General features: G+C 43.4%; 1 protein-coding gene across 7 annotated transcripts in view; it reads right to left on the bottom strand.

The window, feature by feature from the left end:
* epb41a (erythrocyte membrane protein band 4.1a) overlaps positions 1-21335 on the bottom strand; it is a 273926-nt gene that overhangs the window by 173106 nt on the left and 79485 nt on the right. For all 7 annotated transcript variants that reach the window (XM_019264151.2, XM_019264152.2, XM_027282915.1 and 4 more), the window contains exon 7: positions 19427-19645. In XM_019264151.2, coding sequence (XP_019119696.1) covers positions 19427-19645 — 219 coding nt within the window. The remainder of the gene's footprint in view (positions 1-19426; positions 19646-21335) is intronic.

Genomic DNA, 21335 nt, shown 5'->3' with positions numbered 1-21335 from the left:
ACTATTATTCTATTATCAATTTCAATGCCATATGAAAGAACAAGATCAAGAGTGTGGTTCAGACAATGAGTCGGTTATTTACACTTTGACAAAAGCCAATTGAGTCTAATAGAGAGATAAACGCGTAGTACTACTGACTATCATTGTGTTGTCCACATGAATGTTAAAATCACCTTACAATAATTCTTATCTGTTTTAAGGATCAAGCCTTGATGCAAATTCTGCCCAAATTCAGGCTGATAAAATTCAGAATAAGGACCTGGAGCCGATATACTGTAACAAATAAAATCAAATGGCTGTAAAGTTTTCCAGGTTGGGTGAGTGAGGCTAAGGACAAGACTTTCATGAATTATAATTTAGTTTAGGTTTTGGGATTTAGACAATTGGACACCTTTCTGGGAAAACCTGTCTGATTGGGAGAGACGGCATCCATCCCACTTTGGATGGAGCAGCTCTCATATCTGAAATATGGCCAAGTTTATTAGCTGACAAAAATCATGTCGCAAAACAGAGTTGAGACCAGGAAAGCAGAGTGCCGTCTTACACGCTTGCTTGGCCTCCATTTAGAGCAGTTGCCCACCCAGTCCTTTAGTATAGAGACTGTGTCTGTCCCCCGTCCACCTACATTATTTAAAGGATAAAAACAAACAGAAGAGGAGTTCATCATTAAAACTTAATACAAATTAATCAACATCTCCAACAGTCCAAATAGAGAATTAAATGTGGCTATTGAATATCAGGTCTTTGTCATCTAAAGCTGTCTTAGTCAATGAATTAATATCTGACTATGATATTGATTTTTTGCCTCACTGAAACCTGGCTGCAGGAGGATGAAATATGTTAGCTTAAATGAATCCACTCCTCGAGTCATTATAATACTCATGTTCCTCGAAGTACTGGTCGAGGTGGTGAGTTGGAGGCCATATTTGACTCAAGTCTATTAATAAATCCCAACCTAACTAAATTATATTCATTTGAAAGTATTGTCCTTAGCCTCACTCACCCAACCGAAAACTTTACAGCCAATTTTATTTGTTACAGTATATCGAGCTCCAGGTCCTTATTCTGAATTTTTATCTGAATTTGCAGAATTTGCATCAGGCTTGATCCTTAAAACAGATAAAGTAATTATTGTAGGTGATTTTAACATTCATGTGGACAACCACAATGATTCGACTCATTGTCTGAACCACACTCTTGATCTTGTTCTTTCATATGGCATTGAATTGAAATGAATATAATAGTCTTCCCACAGATCCTCTTCTGTCTGACCATTTTTTAATAACCTTTGAGTTTCATACTACCGGACTATAAGCCTTTGTGTAGAAGCTTCTACAGCAATGTTTATCTGATAGTGCTGTAGCCAAATTTAAGGAAGTGATTCCTTCAGCATTGAATCAAATGCATGTCTAACTGTAACAGAGGACTTGTCTACTTCCTTTAGCCACCCACAAATCAGACCATCTTGTTGATAGTATTACAGGCTCATTACGGACAACTCTAGACTCTATTTGCACCTCTGAAAAAGACAGATAATTAAACAAGAAGGCTAGCACCATGGTATAGCCAGCCAGCTCGTAAATTAAAGCAGAGGCACGTAAATCTGAACGCAAATGGCGTGCACTAAACTGGAAGAATTTCATCTAGCCTGGCAAGATAATCTCTCAAAACATACAGGAAGGCTCTCCGTAATGCCAGAGCAGCCTATTACTCTTCTTTAATTGAGGAGATAAAGAACAACCACAGGTTTCTCTTCAGCACTGTAGCCAGCTAACAGAGAATCACAGCTCTACTGAACCATCTATTCCTTTAGGTCTAAGTAGCAATGACTTCATGAGCTTCTTTAATGATAAGATTATAACTATTAGAGACAACAATCCATCACCTCTTGCCCTCAACAGACATTGATCTGCATTCTGATACAGCAAGTTTTGAAACAGCTGTAAACCTGATATGTATTTAGACTGTTTTTCCCCCATCGACCTTCATCAAATAACTTTACTCATTTCTGCAGCTAAGCCGTCATCCTGTCTCTTAGACTCCATCCCAACCAGGTTGCTCAAGGAAATTTTACCTGTAGTTATAGTAATTCGTTATTGGATATGAATTAATCTGTCTTTATTATCAGGATATGTACCACAGTCCTTTAAGGTAGCTGTAATTAAACCTCTTCTTTAAAAAGCCCACTCTAGACCCAGAGGTCTTAGCCAACTACAGACCGATATCAAACCTTCCCTTTCTGTCTAAGATACTTGAGAAAGCTGTAGCTAATCAGCTTGTGACTTTCTCCATAACAATAGTCTATTTGAGGATTTTTCAGTCAGGATTTAGAGTGCATCATAGCACAGAGACCGCATTAGTCAAAGTTACAAAATTACCTCCTAATGGCATCAGACAAAGGACTCATCTCTGTACTTGTCCTGTTAGATCTTAGTGCTGCATTGACACCATTGACCATCAATTCTTTTACAGAGACTGGAACATCGAATTGGCATCAAAGGAACCGCCCTAAAGCTGGTTTAAATCGTACTTTTTAGATCGATCTCAGTTGTGTTCACGTCAATGATGATCCTCCATGCAGACCAAAGTTTGTCATGGAGTCCCACAAGGTTCTGTACTTGGACCACTTCTATTCAGTTTATATATGCCTTCCTTTAGGAACATCATTAGGAATCACTCTATCAATTTTCATTGTTATGCTGACGACACCCAATTATATTTATCGATCAAGCCTGATGCAACCAATCAGTTAACTAAACTCCAAGCATGCCTTAAGGATATAAACAGTTGGATGACCTCAATTTTTTGATGTTAAATTCAGACAAAACTGAAGTTCTTGTAATTGGACCCAAACACCTCGAAACTCTCTTTCGAGACTTAGTTACTTTAGATGGGATCACCCTGGCCTCCAGTCCACTGTAAAGAATCTTGGAGTTTTGTTTTTGAACAGGATTTGTCCTTTAACGTCCACATAAAACAAATTTCGAGGACTGCATTCTTCCATTACGTAACATCGCTTAAATCAGACGCATTGTCTCTCAGGCGGATGCAGAAAAACTAGTCCACGCATTTGTTACTTCAAAGCTGGACTATTGTAACTCTTTGTTATCAGGCTGCTCCAATAAGTCTCTTAGAACTTTGCAGTTAATTCAGAATGCTGCTGCACGTGTTCTGACAGGAACCAAGATCAGAGATCACATCTCTCCCATTTTGGCTTCCTTGCATTGGCTACCTATTAATCTAGAAGAGAATTAAAATTCTCTCCTTACTTACAAAGCTCTTCATGGTCAGGCACCATCTTATCTAAAAGAGCTCATAATACCTTATTACCCCTCTGTAGAACACTGCGTCTCCGGACGCTGGGTTCCTTGTGGTTCCTATAGTTTCCAAAAGTAGTTGGGAGCCAGAGCTTTCAGCTATCAGGCTCCTCTTCGTGGAACAAACTACCTTTCTGTTCGGGAGGCAGACACGGTCAACACCTTTAAGAATAGACTTAAGACTTTCCTTTTGATAAAGCCTATAGTTAGGGCTGCTCAGGTCATCCCTTAGTTATGCTGCCATAGGATTACACTGCCGGGGGACCCCACCGAGGGTTATGCCTAGCCAGGCACGGTATTGGTTGAAGATGCACACATCCCCTTACCGAAAAACTCTCTCTCTCTCTCTATCTCTCTCTATATCTTTCTCTTCTCTCTCTCTTCTCTCTCTCTATATATATATATATATATTATATATATATATATATATATATATATATATATATATCTATCCATCTCTCTCTCTATATATCTCTCTATATTTCTCTATATCTCACTCTCTCTCTCTATATATATCTATATCTCTATATCTCTCCATATCTCTCCATATCTCTCCATCTGTGGACATGTCTCATTAATGCATGTTACTAACCAAACTTCTCGGAGTTTCTGTGCTCTGTCGTCCAGCAGGTTCTCGTGGATCGTGGCTGCTGCTGTGAACCTGCATGACGCCACTACATATATTATTACTGTCATTATTACTACCATATCTATTACTGTAATCATTTTTATCATTCATTATAATTCATTGTCATTTTATCAGTCATTGTACAATATGTTTGTGTTGATTTGTCCTGTACACGTGACATCCATTGCACGTCTGTCCGTCCTGGGAGAGGGATCCCTCCTCTGTGGCTCTTCCTGAGGTTTCTTCCACCTTTTTTCCCTGTTAAAAGGGTTTTTGTGGGCAGAAGTTTTTCCTCACTCGAACCGAGGTCTAAGGACAGGGGTGTCACTCCCTGTACAGATTGTAAAGCCTCTGAGGCAAATGTACTTGTGTGACTTTGGGGCTATACAAATAAAATTGATTTGATTTGATTTATTAATAGACTTGGTCAAATATGGCTCCAACTCCACCACCTCGACCAGTTACTTCGCAGGAGGAACATGAGTATTATAATGACTCGGAGGAGTGGATTCATTTAAGCTAAACATATTCCACCCTCCTGCAGCCAGGTTTCAGGAGGCAAAACAAATCAATATCATAGTCAGATATTAATTCATTGACTAAGACAGCTTTAGATGACAAAGACCTGATATTCAATAGTCCACATTTAATTCTCTTATTTTGGACTGTTGGAGATGTTGATTTAATTTGTATTAAGTTTTTATGATGAACTCCTCTTCTGTTTGTTTTATCTTTAAATAATGTAGGTGGACGGGGGACAGACAATGTCTCTATACTAAAGAACTGGGTGGGCAACTGCTCTAATGGAGGCGCAGAGAAGCGTGTAAGACTGCAGCTCTGCTTCCTGGTCTCAACTCTGGGTTGTCGACATGATTTTGGAGAGATTTTTAGAGAAAACTACGGAGTCCGACATCGTTTTGGCGTATTCACACACCGATGAAACATTAATTTTAGTGACCTCCGATTGGCGTAACCGGGTGTCATTACCGCCGACGTGAATAACAATCTTACTGTATTTACGCTTATCCTTAGCCAGCAGTTTCAAAAAAAGACTCGATGTCGCCCGCTCTGGCCCCCGGGATGCATTTAACTATGGCCCCCGGTGTCGCTAACTTCACGTTTCGGACTATGGAGCTGCCAATGACCAGAGTTGGCCTCTCAGCGGGTGTGTCGCTGATTGGGGAAAATCTGTTTGAAACGTGGAGCGGTTGGTGGTGTACCGTGGGCTTCAGTTTGGGGCTATGCCTCCTTCGAACAGTCACCCAGCCTCCCGGCTGCTCGGGAACTACCGGGGGACGGCTAGCTGAAGCTACCTGTGGCTGTACCGCACCGGCTACAGGGGACTGGCTAACTATCTGAGCTACTGACTGTTCGGTGGTGCGGTACCGTGCCTCTAACTCACTGACCCTCGCCTCCAAAGCTACAAATAAACTACATTTATTACAAGTACCGTTATCACTAAAGGAGGACGAGGAGTAACTGAACATGTGGCACACCGGGCAGGAGAGAGCAGGAGAGGAGAGAGGAGAGGAGAGGGACGCCATTGCTATAGCTAGGCTAGTTAGTGTGGCTAACAGAAACTAGAGAAACTATCAGATTGTAGTTACTAGAGTTCAGAGAGCTGTTTATGCACAGACAGAACAAGTCAGAGAGTAGTGCAGAGATAAGTAGATAGTCGCTGATGTGAGAAATATACGGAAATCTGTTCAGGTGAGCAGAGCAGAGAGCACCGTGGCAACAACACAGATACCGGAAGTGACACAATACGTTACCGTAAAGCACGCAGAGGAGGAGTAGCGGATAACGCAGCTACGGGGCCCCAAGACCAACAAATTCCAATCTTATCTTGGCCTCCCCACACCTGCAGAGCCTTGGCCAAGGCTTCTGCTGGAATAACAACTCCCCCGGAAGATCACTACAGCGAGACGCTCTTTGCCCTACTCCCCTATCTCCCACTGACACTTGTTGACTGTTCTGCCATGGCCTGATCAAGGCTGTCTCCATAGCAACTGCCATGCCATCGCCATAACATCTGCGGATTGAGACTCCACGATTACGGACAGGGCGGGACACGTCTCCAGGCTTACGCACACATGCACAGACTTACAGATATGCTTTCACTGTCCTACCCCCATCCCCCCGCCTTCACCGCTTGTTTCCCCCAGCCTGACAAGGCGGGTCTGTGACCAGCGCCCTCTGGCTGCAGGACCGGATGGCTGCGTGTCTGGGCTGGGACTACTCAAACCACCCATCCCCTATCCCCTGGTTGCTAGTGATGTGTCTCATGTTGTAGAGTGTACTGTATATGTGCCATAACTGCTGAGGTGTTTTTGTCCTGCCCCCAGATTGTTCTCCTGACAGGAGTACAGTCTGTGGGTTGTTCTTTTTTTCTCCTCCCCTCTCCCCATGTTGTATCCCCTTTTTCTTCTTTCTTTTGGCTACCAGACCCTGTCCTGTCCTCCCCCACTTGTCTTATTACATGTATTATTTGTATGGACAGACTGGTTCGCAATATCGTTGTACTGTACTTGTACTGTTACAATGACAAAATAAAGCCTGATTCTATTCTATTCTATTCTATTCTATTCTATTCTATTCTATATTAATGCTCCTGACTTACCTGAAGCAGAGGAACAACCCGAGGAACTTCCAGCAGCAGAGGAGCAAATGGAGGAAAGTCCACAGACACACCAAGACTGTGGTGGACACAGAGCTATAAGAGGGAGATGTCCCTACACCTAGCACTTAGGTTGTGGATGCTGACTTCTGCCATGAGCCCAATGCAAAAAGGAAAGTGAAACCTGTGCTACGCCTCAGTTATGATGAACCTGGAAAGTCGACTGACAGACCTGTGACTATCAGTTATCGAGGCATGATAATTCAGATCAGCTGTGACCCAGACGTCATAGAGACTATACACTAGCTAGAGGTTGTAAGTAGTATAGTGATCTATTAATTTAAGTCTGATGGGGACATCTAGATGTTTAAAAGGGGGAGGATGTAGCCCTTGCTGAAATAATTGATTTGTTTTGATAACAAATATTCACAATTCATAAAAGTTCATTATGTATTGAAGTGGGTAAAAGTTCATAAATGTGGTTAAAATGCAGAACAATTTAAAAATGCAAAAGAAATGATCTGTTAAAATACAAGTTATGCCATTTCATTTCATAGTGTTTGTAAGATATGAGACATTGTGTGTTATTTAGGCTCACTGTATTATTACTTGTTTTGTGGGTTGTCAATCATTCATTTCTTTGACAGTATTGGCATGTGCAGAGCTCTGGTACCTCTGGCCAATCGCAGGGCAGTCTGTAGGTGAGGGGGTAGGACAGAGCGGGATGTTGCGTTGGAGGTGAGCAGAGCAACGAGAGGAGGGAGACGAGTTAACTTGACCGAGTCCGTGTTGGAGTTCATATTTTTATGGGGAACGGCCAGTGTACCTGATGTAGAGAACTGTGAACTACGTAGGACCTATGTCCTTCCTGCTGTGTGTGTGAGCTGTGGATCGTGTTGGCCCGCTTGGACTGTGAGCTGCTGCTGCTGCGCCCTGTCGGTGACCTGTTCACTACTCTTTACCCCACTAAATGTTGGGAGCGTGAGTACTGGATTTGCACGTGCCTTTTATTTTCATTCTGCTTGTTATAAGTGAAGCAGCCATTCTGTTTTAGGCCACAACGCACCAAAGCTACAACACAGGCCTGCAACAAGGGGTTAGATGACTCATAGAGACTGGACCAGGTGTGAGTGTGTGAGTGCATGTGGGTCCCTCATATCCTGTATTCAAGTTTTGCTTCATCTTATTTGATGTTATAAGACACTGAAAAAATTGTAAAACTCAATATTATTTCTGTTATATACAACAAATCTCACTATACTCAAAAGTGATTTATTTAATTTGTCTTGAGAAAGGAAATTCCTCCCGACAACGTCACATACACCAGCAGCAGCGCAGCGGCAATTTCGAACAGAAGCAGAGATTCTTCATCCGACAGCGCGGAGATATTACAGCACCAGATCCACACAATCAATACCAGCAATCGGGATGAACTACTCCCTCAACCGTCGTACAAACAAACAATTGTCCCCAATGAACCAAGAGCAGATAATATGTAAGCCGCATTCCTTCCATTAATACACAGCTTTACGCACATATACACCGGTAAGCATACACTGGCTCCTGAGTGCGTTTCCCGAGGTTGTAATGAATGAGATCCAGTCCTTCCTCCATCATCTATTTCCGATGTTCCTTTCTCCCATTTGATCCTTCAATCCGCTGCACCGTCCCTTGTTGTTTTCCTTAATGCCATTTTTTGTTGACAAAAATGTAGCGACTAAAAACCAAAGCAGTCGCTGAGAGGCTAAGCGTGGGATGTTGCAGCTTGTCTGACGCGCTGTACCAACAAAATATCCGCTGAGATAAAAAAATGCGTTTAAGGATTTTATTATCCCCGCTGTGCCAAAGCACAAGTGAATATATTAACTATATGTTACCGCCCCTATTCCCGTGACCCGGTTACTATGATATCAAAAATAACAACAAAACAAACTATATAAATAAATATAACAACCAAAATAACCCAAATATAAACAAGATTATCTATATAAACAGCATATATGCTTTCATGGCTCCTACAAAGGGTTTTTTGTGGGCAAGTTTTTCCTCACTCGAACCAAGGGTCTAAGGACAGAGGGTGTCACTCCCTGTACAGATTGATACAAATAAAAAAAATATTTGATTTGATTGCAGTTCATGAAAATAATAATAATAATAATAATAATAATAATAATAATAATAATAATAATAATAATAAAAGGCTGCAATATCGCGATAATACCAGGAACCGTGATACTTTGTCTGGTATAGTATCGTGGTTACTCATTTTTGTATCGAGACAACTCTAATTTAAATGTCATCACTGCAGGGGGTCACGTGATGGCGGTGAGCTGAGCAGACGCTTTTGCCAAAGCTGCGTGCCACTCTGTGCTAATTTTCTTATTATCCTGACAACAACCAGGCGCTATTTATTTTTGTTATGTACGTAACAGGCTATGCCATTGGAAAACTTTTGGTCACAGTCTTTTGACAAGATGGGAAGAACGAGAGGAAATAAAGACAAATAAGACGTCCCGTCCGAGCCCGGCGACAACACACAAGATGGCGACCAGGCCGAACTTGATACTGCAGATGGGCTTGACCCTGCCCTTGCTAAAGTGTAATGACTTCCAACATTATAAAAGTTACTGATGAAAAACGAGACTATTCATAAGCATGACACTCCCCCTTCTAAGCAAGCGAGGGTGCTCACTAATACATGTCATCAGAATATTCAATATCATGACGTATTAGTGAGCACCCTCTCACTAATACATGTCATGGTATTGAATATTCTGATGTATGGGGGCAGCTTCACCCTACTGATTTACAATTCACTTTTTTTTTGGCTCCACATAGAAGCTATACCAGAATTGATTACATTTTTATCCCCTCCGCAAAAATGTCTCTTGCCTTATCATGTTCTATAGGCAGGGGTGCACATCATTTTTTCAGTGAGTTACTCAGGTGAGTACCAGGAGATGAAGTTTGGTACTCACTCATTATGTAGCGTGGTCTTAAAAAGTGCCATCCTCCTCACTGTCCTCCATGTCGCCCCCACTGTCCGCTGCTTCAGCTCCCTGCATGGTAGATGATGAAGATGCTGTGGATGCACCTCTTTGTCCTTGGTTGAGCCTGCAATTAGCTGTATCCATCCACAGCTCAACAGCTTGCTTTGGGTCAAATGTGTCTGTGTTCTGCTTTGACAGGTTGTAAGCGCCATTTATTATTGTTTATTTCATGTTTAATTCAACCAGGTGAGAAAAGGTTTCAATGTGTTTGAATGAGTATTGAGCCGCCAGTGTTTTGGGCTTATGTGGCTTCCGTGGGAAGCAGGAAGTGAAGAGGTGTGTCGTATGTTTTCAATAAAGAAATGGCGGAGCGACAGGGTTATGCGTAAACGGTCTCCTGTCATTTATTAGAGTGGTTATAAACAAAGAAATGAAGAACAAGAAAAAGAACAAGATAGCCACCACACAGGTGGTGTCTTTGTCAAGTTGCAAGATTTCATATTTCTTTAGAATGCTGCAAACTGTTGTGTTTCCAAAACTGTGGAGGTCTTGCATTTCCTGAGGCCATGTTGAAGGATCAAATACTAAGAAATGATCACATGACTTGAGGGAGTCATATCTGATTTCAAACTCTTCAATTCACTCTTCCCATGGGCCCACCACCCATGGGAGGGGTATCAGAGGGATCAGAGAGATGGAGGCGGGGACCCTGGTGGTCCGACCCCCGGTTGCAGAAGCTGGCTCTGGGGACGTGGAACGTCACCTCTCTGGCGGGGAAGGAGCCTGAGCTGGTGCGTGAGGTTGAGAAGTACCAGCTAGATATAGTCAGGCTCGCCTCGACGCACAGTGTGGGCTCCTGAACCAGTTTCCTTGAGAGGGGTTGGACGCTCTACCACTCTGGTGTTGCCCTGGGCGAGAGGCGCACAGCAGGGGTGGAAATGCTTGTTTCCCCCCGCCTATATGTTGGGTTTCACCCCGGTAGACGAGAGGGTAGCCTCCCTTCGCCTTCGGGTGAGGGGACAGGTCCTGACTGTCGTCTGTGCCTATGCACCGAATGGCAGTTCAGAGTACCCACCCTTTTTGGAGTCCTTAGAGGGGATGCTGGAGAGCGCTCCCTCGGGGTACTCCCTCGTCCTCCTGGGGGACTTCAATGCTCACGTGGGCGGCAACAGTGAGACCTGGAGGGGCGTGATTGGGAGGAACGGCCCCCCTGATCTAAACCCGAGTGGTGTTCTGTTACTGGACTTCTGTGCTCATCATGGATTGTCCATAATGAACACCATGTTCAAGCATAACGGTGTCCATATGTGCACTTGGCACCTGGACGCCCTCGGCCGCAGTTCGATGATCGTCTTTGTAGTCGTGTCGTCGGACTTGCGGCCTCATGTTTTAGACACTCGGGTGAAGAGAGGGGCGGAGCTGTCAACTGATCACCACCTGGTGGTGAGTTGGCTCCGATGGTGGGGGAGGATGGCGGTCAGACCTGGAAGGCCCAAACGTTCTGTGCGGGTTTGTTGGGAACGTCTGGCGGAATCTTCTATCAGAAAGAGCTTCAACTCCCACCTCTGGGAGAGCTACGCTCATGTCCCGGGGGATGTGGGGGACATTAAGTCCGAGTGGACCTTGTTCCGTTCCTCCATTGTCAAGGCGGCTAACCGGAGCTGTGGCCGTAAGGTGGTCGGTGCCTGTCGCGGCGGTGGCCCCCGAACCCACTGGTGGACACCGGCGGTGAGGGATGCCGTCAAGCTGAAGAAGGAGTCCTACAGAACCTTTTTGGCATGTGGGACTCATGAGGCACCTGACGGGTATCGACGCACCAAGCGGAATGCGGCCTTGGGGGTTGGGGAGGCAAAAACTCAGGCGTGGGAGGAGTTCGGTGAGGCCATGGAGAGCGACTTTCGAACGGCTTTGAGGAGGTTCTGGACCACCATCCGGCGGCTCAGGCGGGGGAAGCAGTGCACTGTCAACCCTGTGTTCAGTGAGGACGGGGTGCTGCTGACCTCGACTGGGGCATCTTGGGTTGGTGGAGGTAATACTTCAAAGACCTCCTCAATCTCACCAGCACGTCTTCCTTTGAGGAGGCAGAGTCTGGGGACCCCGTGGTGTTCTCGCCCATTTCTGGGGCTGAGGTCACTGAGGTAGTCAAAAAGCTCCTCGGTGGCAGGGCCCCGGGGGTGGATGAGGTCCGCCCGGAGTTCCTCAAGGCTCTGGATGTTGTGGGGCTGTCTTGGTTGACACGTCTCTGCAACATCGCGTGGACATCGGGGGCAGTGCCTCTGGACTGGACCTGGGTGGTGGTTCCCCTCTTCAAAAAGGAGGACCGGAGGATGTGCTCCAACTATAGGGGGATTACACTCCTCAGCCTCCCCGGGAAGGTCTTTTCAGGGGTCCTGGAGAGGAGGGTCCACAAGATTGTTGAACCTCGGATTCAGGAGGAGCAGTGTGGTTTTTGTCCTGGCCGTGGAACTGTGGACCAGCTCTATACCCTTAGCACGGTCTTGGAGGGTGCATGGGAGTTCGCCCAACCAGTCTACATGTGCTTTATGGACTTAGAGAAGGCGTTCGACCGTGTCCCTCGGGGAGTCCTGTGGGGGGTGCCCAGGGAGTATAGGTTTCCGGACCCATTAATACGGGCTATCTGGTCCCTGTACTCTCGGTGCCAGAGCTTGGTCTGCATTGCCGGCAGTAAGTCGGACCTGTTTCCCGTGGGAGTTGGACTCCGCCAGGGCTGCCCTTTGTCACCGGTTCTGTTCATAACCTTTATGGACAGAATTTCTAGGCGCAGCCAGGGTGTTGAGGGGCTGCGATTCGGTGGCCTCAGGATCGGGTCCCTGCTTTTTGCGGACGATCTGGTCCTGTTGGCTTCATCGGAGCGTGACCTTCAGCTCTCTCTGGAGCGGTTTGCAGCCGAGTGCGAAGCGGCTGGGATGAGAATCATCACCACCAAATCCGAGGCCATGGTTCTCAGCCGGAAAAGGGCGGAGTGCAGTCTCCGGGTCGGGGACGAGATCCTGCCTCAAGTGGAGGAGTTCAAGTATCTCGGGGTCTTGTTCATGAGTGAGGGAAGGATGGAACGGGAGATCGACCGACAAATTGGTGCAAAGGCGAAGCTCTCGATTTACCAGTCGATCTACGTTCCTACCCTCACCTATGGTCATGAGCTTTGGGTAGTGACCGAAAGAATGAGATCGCGTATACAAGCGACCGAAATGAGGACTATGTCTCTCGGCTGGCCTGGGAACGCCTTGGGGTCCCCCTGGGAGAGCTAGAAGAAGTGGCTGGGGAGAGGGAAGTCTGGGCTTCCCTGCTGAAGCTGCTGCCCCCGCGACCTGTACCGGAAACGCGGTAGAAGACGAACGAACGAACTCTTCAATTAACCCCCTAAGTAGGTTTTTCTTGTCATTGTTGGCCTCAGAATTAGAAACACTGTGTGCCCTGTGGCCTTCTCCATCATCATCAAGCAGAAGTGTGAACTGTCCAATGGCCACCATGAGTTCATCCTTACATTGTCCAATGGTCAGCTTTTCCTTCTGGAACCTAATGGATGTGGTCTTCAAAATGTTGCCAATCTCAAGCATGTGTGACAAAAAGCACTGAAAACACTCTGTGCAGATATGCTGTAGGTCACTGTTATTACTTGTAGCCAGTTGCATTTTAATAGCTGGCAACAAACTTGATATTTTTCACAGTGTTTCATGCCTCCATGCAGACCATCTGATATTATGAAACTTACCCAGTTTCACAAAGGAGATTCCATTTTCTTTACACAGTTTCTTCAATGCAGTAGTTTTTTTGCTCCACCTTTTTGTAAGTAAAATTTCAGCAGCTTGACCACACATTGATTAAATGTCTCACAGTAAGGAACGTTGCGATCAGCTGATTTTGCGCAATTCTCCAGTGTGTGTGCGGTGAACAGAACGTGCACAAGGGAGTCTCCAGCAGCAGCGAGGTGTCGGAGTTTTGGTATAATACCGTTGTAGATACCAACGTTGACAGCAGCCCTGTCTGTGCATACAGCCCAGTCATCCAAGCCGGTGTCCTGGAAAAGTCTCACAAGTCCGTCTGTTATGGCCTGCGCAGTTTGGTCAGCACCCAGTTCAATCAGTCCAAGAAACTCCGAAGGTAAACTCTCCGTTGCTCGACACAAACACGATGTAAACGATTTCCTCCTCAGTTTTTGTGGTGTCCTCAGAAAAAAGCAGCCCCCAAAATTCAGCAGACTGCAATTTGGCACGTAACTCCCTACTGATGCTGTGAGCAATGCTTTGCATGATCCGTGAGCCCCCTTCATGAATGATATGCACCTCCTTTACTCCTAGCCGCTTTAATAAAAGAATATCCTCAGAATAGCAAGACATAGGACGTGCGTGTTTAGCTTTATGGAAGGCAAAGAGAAAAATATTACACAGAGCTTGCCGCTGTTCTTCATTCAGCTTGTCTCGCCATCTGCTAAGTGGGTGACTGGACAGTTCTTCTCGGCTAGCAATGGCTTGCACCACATTCGTATGCTCCTTGCTCTTTTCATGTTTGTCAAATAAAGGATGGTTGAAATTCCTTGAGCCTTTATAAAACACACCTGTTTTATCTGCTAGGTGTGGATGTGAGCAGCAAATCTTGCACCACGTTTCAGTGCGTTCATCGTTAGCTTTTAGCCACTGCACATCTTGAAGCCACTTTTCCGAAAAAAGTCTTTTCTTTGGCTCTGGCTCCGGTTGGTGTTTTTTTGTAGGCGGGTAAATGCCAAAGAAGCTGCTTAATGTCTGTTGTTTTTTAGACATCTTTGACAGTAGTTGACGAGCAACATGTGTAAGATATGAGACGATCGGTCAAGTGGGCTACGCAAAGGCGCTCAGTAACACAAGTGACATTACGCATTCGTTATTTTTGCTGTGCATGCGTACCAGCGTACCAGTTATGTGCACCCCTGTCTATAGGCAACATTGTGCTATCAGACCACGCTCCGCTTTATTTGGTATATTCTCTCGCTGAGGACAGGGCATTGTCATGGTGCTGGAAATTTCAACCTTATCTTCTCAAAGACAAGTTCATCTCCTACTTTATTTCAGAATTTAAGATTTTTTATTCTATCAACTCATCATCCACAGATAATCCCTCTGTCCTCTGGGAGAAGTGTAAAATATACTCTTGTGGACTGATTATGTCTTTTGTTGCATCCAAAAGATGGGGGAAGAATTTGAGAAGGAAACTTCTCAAATCTCGACTTGCTGAATTGGAGAAAAATCACATACAGTATCTAGCCCTGAGCCCTGATTTGTTTAAGGAACTGTTACACGCATGTGCTGCATTGAATACTTTTCTCATTCAGGACTCTGAACAGTCCCTTAAATTTGCCAGGCAGAAACTATATGAACTTAAACCTGGGAGATATCTTGCTAATCTTGTCAAGAAGAGGGCAGATTCTCAAAACATAGTCTATATTACTGACTCTAACGGTGTTAGACCATTCGACACTAGAACCATTAATAAACACTTTGCATCATTTTATTCCAATCTATATAGTTCCGAGCTGCCTGATAATGCCCTGTTTCTTATGCGTCAGTTTTTTGCAGATTTAAGACATCTCAAAGCCACGGATGGTCAAAAATGACAACTAAATGCCTCAATTACTAGAGAGGAAGTGCTACTTGCTTTGAAATCTATACTGCCCTAGGTCCAGATGGATTTGGATGTGAGTTTTATATGGACTTTAGTGGTATTTTTATAGACCCTCTGCTGTCTATGCTGTCTATATCATTCATTTGAAAATAGGATCCTACCCCAGTAACATTTCTCTCATCCTTAAAAAAGTAAAATGCCCGGATAGCTGCGCCTCATACAGGCCGATAGCCCTACTTAACTCTGACCAAAAACTGGTCTCCAAAATTTTTGCCTTACGGAGGACCAAACTGGTTTTGTCAAGGACCGGAACTCCTGTGATAATGTGAGGAGGCTCCTTAACATCATGCAACTAACCCAGAGCTGCAAGGACCTGGCCCTCATGCTGTCTCTTGATGCTGATAAGGCATTCGACCAGGTCGAGTGGGCGCATTCATTCTACGCTCTGGAGGAATTTGGCCTAGGTGATAATTTTGTGAATTGGATTATGGTTCTGTACAGTACCCCGACGGCAGCAGTTCTGACTAATGGGCTGAGATCCGACAATGTCCTCCTCCACCGCGGGAATAGGCAGGGCGCTTCCCTCAGCCCCCTGCTCTTTGATATTGCTACTGAGCTGCTGGCCCAAGCTGTAAGGCAAAACGCTTTAATTTCAGCTATCTTGGTTGGTGAAAGGGAACACAAAATTACTTTATACGCAGATGACATTTTGATACATTTATTGCAACCCCAAAACCTCTGTTTCCTGCCTGATTAAGGTCATTTCGTCATTCAGCATCTTTTCGGGATATATGACATATTAACTACAAAATCCGAGGCTATGCCCCTGGAGCAGTTAACATGTGTTTCAGATATGGCTAAGCCCTTCCTGTGCCGCTGGTCTTCCACCAGTTTTCATTTACTTAGGAGTGCATCTAACATCTACTTTTTGTCAGATATTTAAGTCCAACTTCCCCTCCTCTTGGATACTATAAGGGCAGACTTTGACCGCTGGGCCCCTCTCCCTCTTTCCTGGCTAGGTAGGGTTGCTCTTATAAAAATGAACGTCCTGCCTAGACTATACCCACTACAAATAATCCCTATCTTATTATCGAACAAGGTTATTAGGTGCTTGAAGGTTGGCTAAGCTCCTTCATTTGGAGCAAAAGGAAGCCCCATCTCAAGATGACAAAACTTCAAATGGCAGGTTGTGACAGAGGGTTAGATGTACCAAGGTTTTACCAACTGGCATCGCACCTGCGGGTGATTGCAAGCTGGTGCAACTGTGATCCAGCCTCGATTTGGCATGATATTGAATCCTCTCAGTCGAAATGTCCCTTGTTGAATCCATTGTTTATGAATAATCCTGAATCTGTTAAAAAAAACTGCTCTAACCCTATTACTCTCAGTACCATCAGGGCCTGGAGATCTATTCGCTCTATAGAAGGCTCAGTTATCATCTCCTCTCACTCCTATTCCTGATAACCCGGACTTCCTGCCAGGTTGCAAAGACCAGGGCTTTAAAGTGTGCAAAGTGAGCACCCAAGGGCTGAAGAAAATAGGTGATTTACTATCATTTCAGCAGCTGCAACAGCAATTTGGTTTGTTTAATCAAGGTGACTTCTACAGATATTTACAAATTAAAGATTTCTTAGTTAAAGACACCACCTTATTGACTAATAACACCACTTAATGTGTGGAGAAGGCCCTGTCTCTACAGATTAGTAAGAAGTGCATTACTGTTTTTTACAGAGCCCTGAGCTCTAACTCTCCTCTCACCTCACAAACCACCAAGCAAGCTTGGGAGAACAATCTAGGTGTTGCTATAGATCAGGATGACTGGCAGGAAGTCTGGTCTCAGGCTATGAACATTTCAGTGTGTACCCGCACCAAATCCATATAGTTCAGTTCATCCATACACCTGTTGTGAAGAACAAAATGGACGCTAATATTTCCCCGCTTTGCTGGAAATGCAATTCTGAGACTGGTAATTATATTCACTGCCTCTAGTGATGTGTGAAGTTGGAAAAAAAGGTACTAAAAGTACACAATACTAGACCAAAAGTATTGGTCTAGTATTGTAAATGAACTGACTGCAATCTTTGGTGTTCCAATACGGATGGACCCTATCTGCCTGATACTTGGTCTCCAGATGGTCGGATCACTAACAGTAAACACAGGAGACTTTTTAATAGGGATGTAACAATGCATCGTGACACGATTAAAAATCTGTACAAATGTGTGACGACTCACACCGGTTGACAGAAAAAATTAGTCACGATTCTTTGCGAATGCGAGAGAAGTAGAATATGTTCTCTTTTTCAATTAGAAATAGATTACATTATCTTAAAAAAAAGTTACTGGTTGGTGATTCATTTGTTCAACGCAAGACGTCAAGTCACGTGACTCACATCTCTACGGAGGTACAGAGCACAGAACGAGGGAAGACATGGCAACGGTAGAAAATAGCTTTGAAATAGAGGACGCACTGAGCAGTTTGAAATCACCTGTGTGGCGGCATTTTGGATTCCCTATATACACAAATGCAACCGGTGAGAAATGGACTGACAAAACCAAAACAGCATGTAAATATTGCAAGAGACTGCTAACATATAGCAGCAACACAAGCAACATGCAGCAGCATATCAGCCACCACCACAGTGAGAAGCAAAGTAATGTTGCACATTACACCAGTTAACACCAGTTTACTTGTGAGATTGTTTCTAAAGAAGAAGAGAGATATTTTTCATGTAATTTGTTTAAGATGACCATGTAAGCTGCACTTTTTATAAGAGAACACAAACTGTTTGAGAGTTCTTTAAAGAAAGCACCTAAAGATTTGTTCCTACAAATAAAAAGATAATTTTATTTGGTCAAAATGTGTCTGTAGCTCATTTTGATAAAAAAAAAAAAAAAATGTGAAAAAATCGTATTGTGAACAAAAAATCGTGAATCGAGTCGTGAGTTGAGTGTATCGTTACTTCCCTACTTTTCAATATACTGACTTTTGCTGCTAGAAAGAACAATCTACTTTTTTGGATCAAGAATGTTGCTCCAACAAAAAAATAATGGCACAACATTGTTATGGACTGCATTCCTAGTGAATACATCACGTGCATGCTTCACTTCAAAGTAGATGCTTTCTATAAGGTCTGGGACCCTTACTTGCAGCATATTGGGGCCACCCTGTCATCCTCCTTTCTTCGTGGATTTCCCAGATCAGCCTAGCCTGTCTTTGTGACTTTGTTCTAAGTGCTCACTATCTAACAGGCACCTTGTAGCCTTGTTACGTTTGTATGCTCTGTATTGATCCTCACCTGGATACTGCTTTGTCTTGTGGCAGGAGGTTGAAAGGGAGGAGGCTGGATGAAAATGTGCCCACTGTCCTGTAATTATTTGCTATTTACTGTGCCCACATGTCCACATTCTGTTGTGTTTTCTTTTTCTGCCATGTCCGAGCAGATCGTTGTGTTTGTGGTTTGAGAAAATGTAATAAAAAATATATATTAAAAAAAAAGTAATCACTGCATATTTTCAAAATATGTGCAAATATGCTAAATCAATTCACATTCACTGTTTATGTCTAAACTATTAAGTCATTCAAATGCTACCAAAATTGACACGATATTTGGATATTAGACATGTTTCAGTTGTGATCTGATACTACTATGGGACTTCACAAACTTCACCAACTTCACAAGTATTTGACAAAACCTTGCAGTACAAGTCACCTGTGACCATGTGATGACGTAGCCCCTACATCATCACGCAATCTGTTCCTTCTATCTTCTCACAATTGAAAAAACTGATAGCAAGTCAGTTTGGCTTGCTGCTTGTAGCCTTGTAACCTGAGGGTTGATGCTTTGTTTATCCGTCAGTCAGAGGCTACAGCAAGCTGCTTATTCTTTATTCTTTAACACAAGTGTCTGTTTCTTTCGGATGAACAGCAGTTATCTTGCCGTTACGGTTTGTACCCAGTTACTGCAGACAGGTAGATAAGCTAAGTTACTTTGGTTGTTGTCCAATGCTAAGAGTCAGAAAAATTAATTTAAGTTGTTGAGCAGTGCTATGAAGCAGAACCCGGCCGTGCCACACTGAAACCAGCTATTTGAATTGCTTTAGCATGATGCTCCCCACACAGCACTTTTTTCACAGAGTACTTTTTTTAGACAGATTGGTGCTGTTGTTGCACGTATGGGGTGTATTGTTAAGTCTCTTAAATTAAACTGAAACTTGAACACCTACCACTACCACTGGTTGACTGAGGCAGTGTTCTCACCTGTATGTATGGTGCAGCTCCATCATTTTGTCCTCCAGCTCCTTAGTCTGACCCTGTGCAATTTTCATGTCCTTGGCATACTCGTTGCCGTGCACCTCTGGGTCGTACTCACCCAGCTCCGACTGCAGGGCATAGGAACCTAGCAGGGCCAGGGTGACGAAGGAACAAGGAAGTCTGCCCTGCAGTATGTCCTTCCGCAGCTGGAGACATAGGTAGTACCTGCGATGAACAGGGATCATATGTATTACATACAGAACTCAGATTGGATAGATTTTTTGTCAAATTTAATACTGAAGTCTATGAACATATCTCTGTAATGTTTAATGTTTTAATATGTTTGATTTCTAAGGTTTTTCAGTGTATTTACATAAACCCAACAACTCTTATTGATATGGTTCACACTGTAAAGCGGTATAACCCTAATTATTTAGCTTTCAGATTAAAATATATTTTGCATCCTTCATCCCTTTCCCACTTTTGTAACTCTACTGCTGTAATTATTACTGCATACACATTTTCTATTTCACCAAACGATTTTTTAAAAACATTCCCAAAATATTTAACAACACACCCAAACCCAGCAGAATAATGTGCAATTTCTTCAAGCCGTCTCAAAGCCGATATATGTTTCCTCCAGGAAACACATAATAAAAAAACTGCCGCAAAAGGATTATGTCCTTCATGGGCATCTCATGTCTTCTAATCAAACTTTAGCACAAAAGCAAGAAAAGTGGCCATCCTTATTTAGAAAAACACTATTAATAAACTAAACTATTAAACACTATTAATTAAAGGGGAGCTAAACTCAGTACCAGTAACTTTGACAAATGTATATGGCCCACATTTTGATGATCCCATTTTCTTTCAGAATCTTTTCAATACTATATCCAATATGTCAAACACAAATATAATCTTAGGTGGAGACTTTAATTGTGTTTTGGATTCGGTCCTTGATCGGCAACATTTTCAAATGAATACATCGAGGAGCAGTATCACTCTTAATAATCTGATACAGTCTTATAATCTGGTGGACATCTGAAGGCTCCTTAGTCCCACAGCAAAAGATTTTTCCTATTTTTCAGCCGTTCATAAATCTTACTCAAGGATTGAGTATTTTATATTGGATTCTAAATTATTTTCACAAGTCGCGGATTGCATTTATCATAATATACTCATTTCAGACCATGCCCCAGTTTCCTTAAAGCTTAATCTGAATCATAAACGCTGAGAATTTAACTGGCGGTTAAATAATACTTACTACATTGAATGATAATGGTGAAGTTAGCGACTCCACACTTTGGGAGGACATGAAGTAGGGCTGGGCGATATATAAATAATTTAATCTATATCAATATATTTTCAAACGTGATATAGCACAAGACCATATCGTTTATATCAATATAGTTTTTTTGCGTTAAAAAGACTACAAATAATTTTTTTTCCTTGAGCCACCAGTTCGCTTTTAATTCTCCTCTCCCTCTGTCCAGGTCTCCCACTGCTTGTTGACGTCGTCACGTCAGAGTCTCCAATAATTCCAGAAAAAGTTGCTAGATTTGTCGCTAGTCGCTTTTTGGGAAAAAAACTAATCGCTAGAGGGTCTGAAAAGTCGCTAAATATAGCGATATGACTTTTGGTCCATATCACCCAGCCATACCATGAAGTCTGTTCTCAGGAGCCACATCATATCTTATGAAGCAATGGAAAAATTAAAATCTAAAGTTAGGTTAACTATCATAGTCAACTTTCAGATCTCGGAGCACTATATATATTCAGCCTGAAGTACTGAAGAAGATCTCAGCATTAACATATGAGTAAAATTCTATATTGTCCAAAAATGTTTGACATTTGTTGGCCCAAGTAAGACAAAAGTATTACTATTATTATTACGAGTTTGGTGATAAACCTCAAA

The sequence above is a fragment of the Larimichthys crocea genome, chromosome X (assembly GCF_000972845.2).
Source record: "Larimichthys crocea isolate SSNF chromosome X, L_crocea_2.0, whole genome shotgun sequence".
Classification (NCBI taxonomy): domain Eukaryota; kingdom Metazoa; phylum Chordata; class Actinopteri; family Sciaenidae; genus Larimichthys; species Larimichthys crocea.
This window is presented reverse-complemented; position numbering and strand designations above follow the sequence as displayed.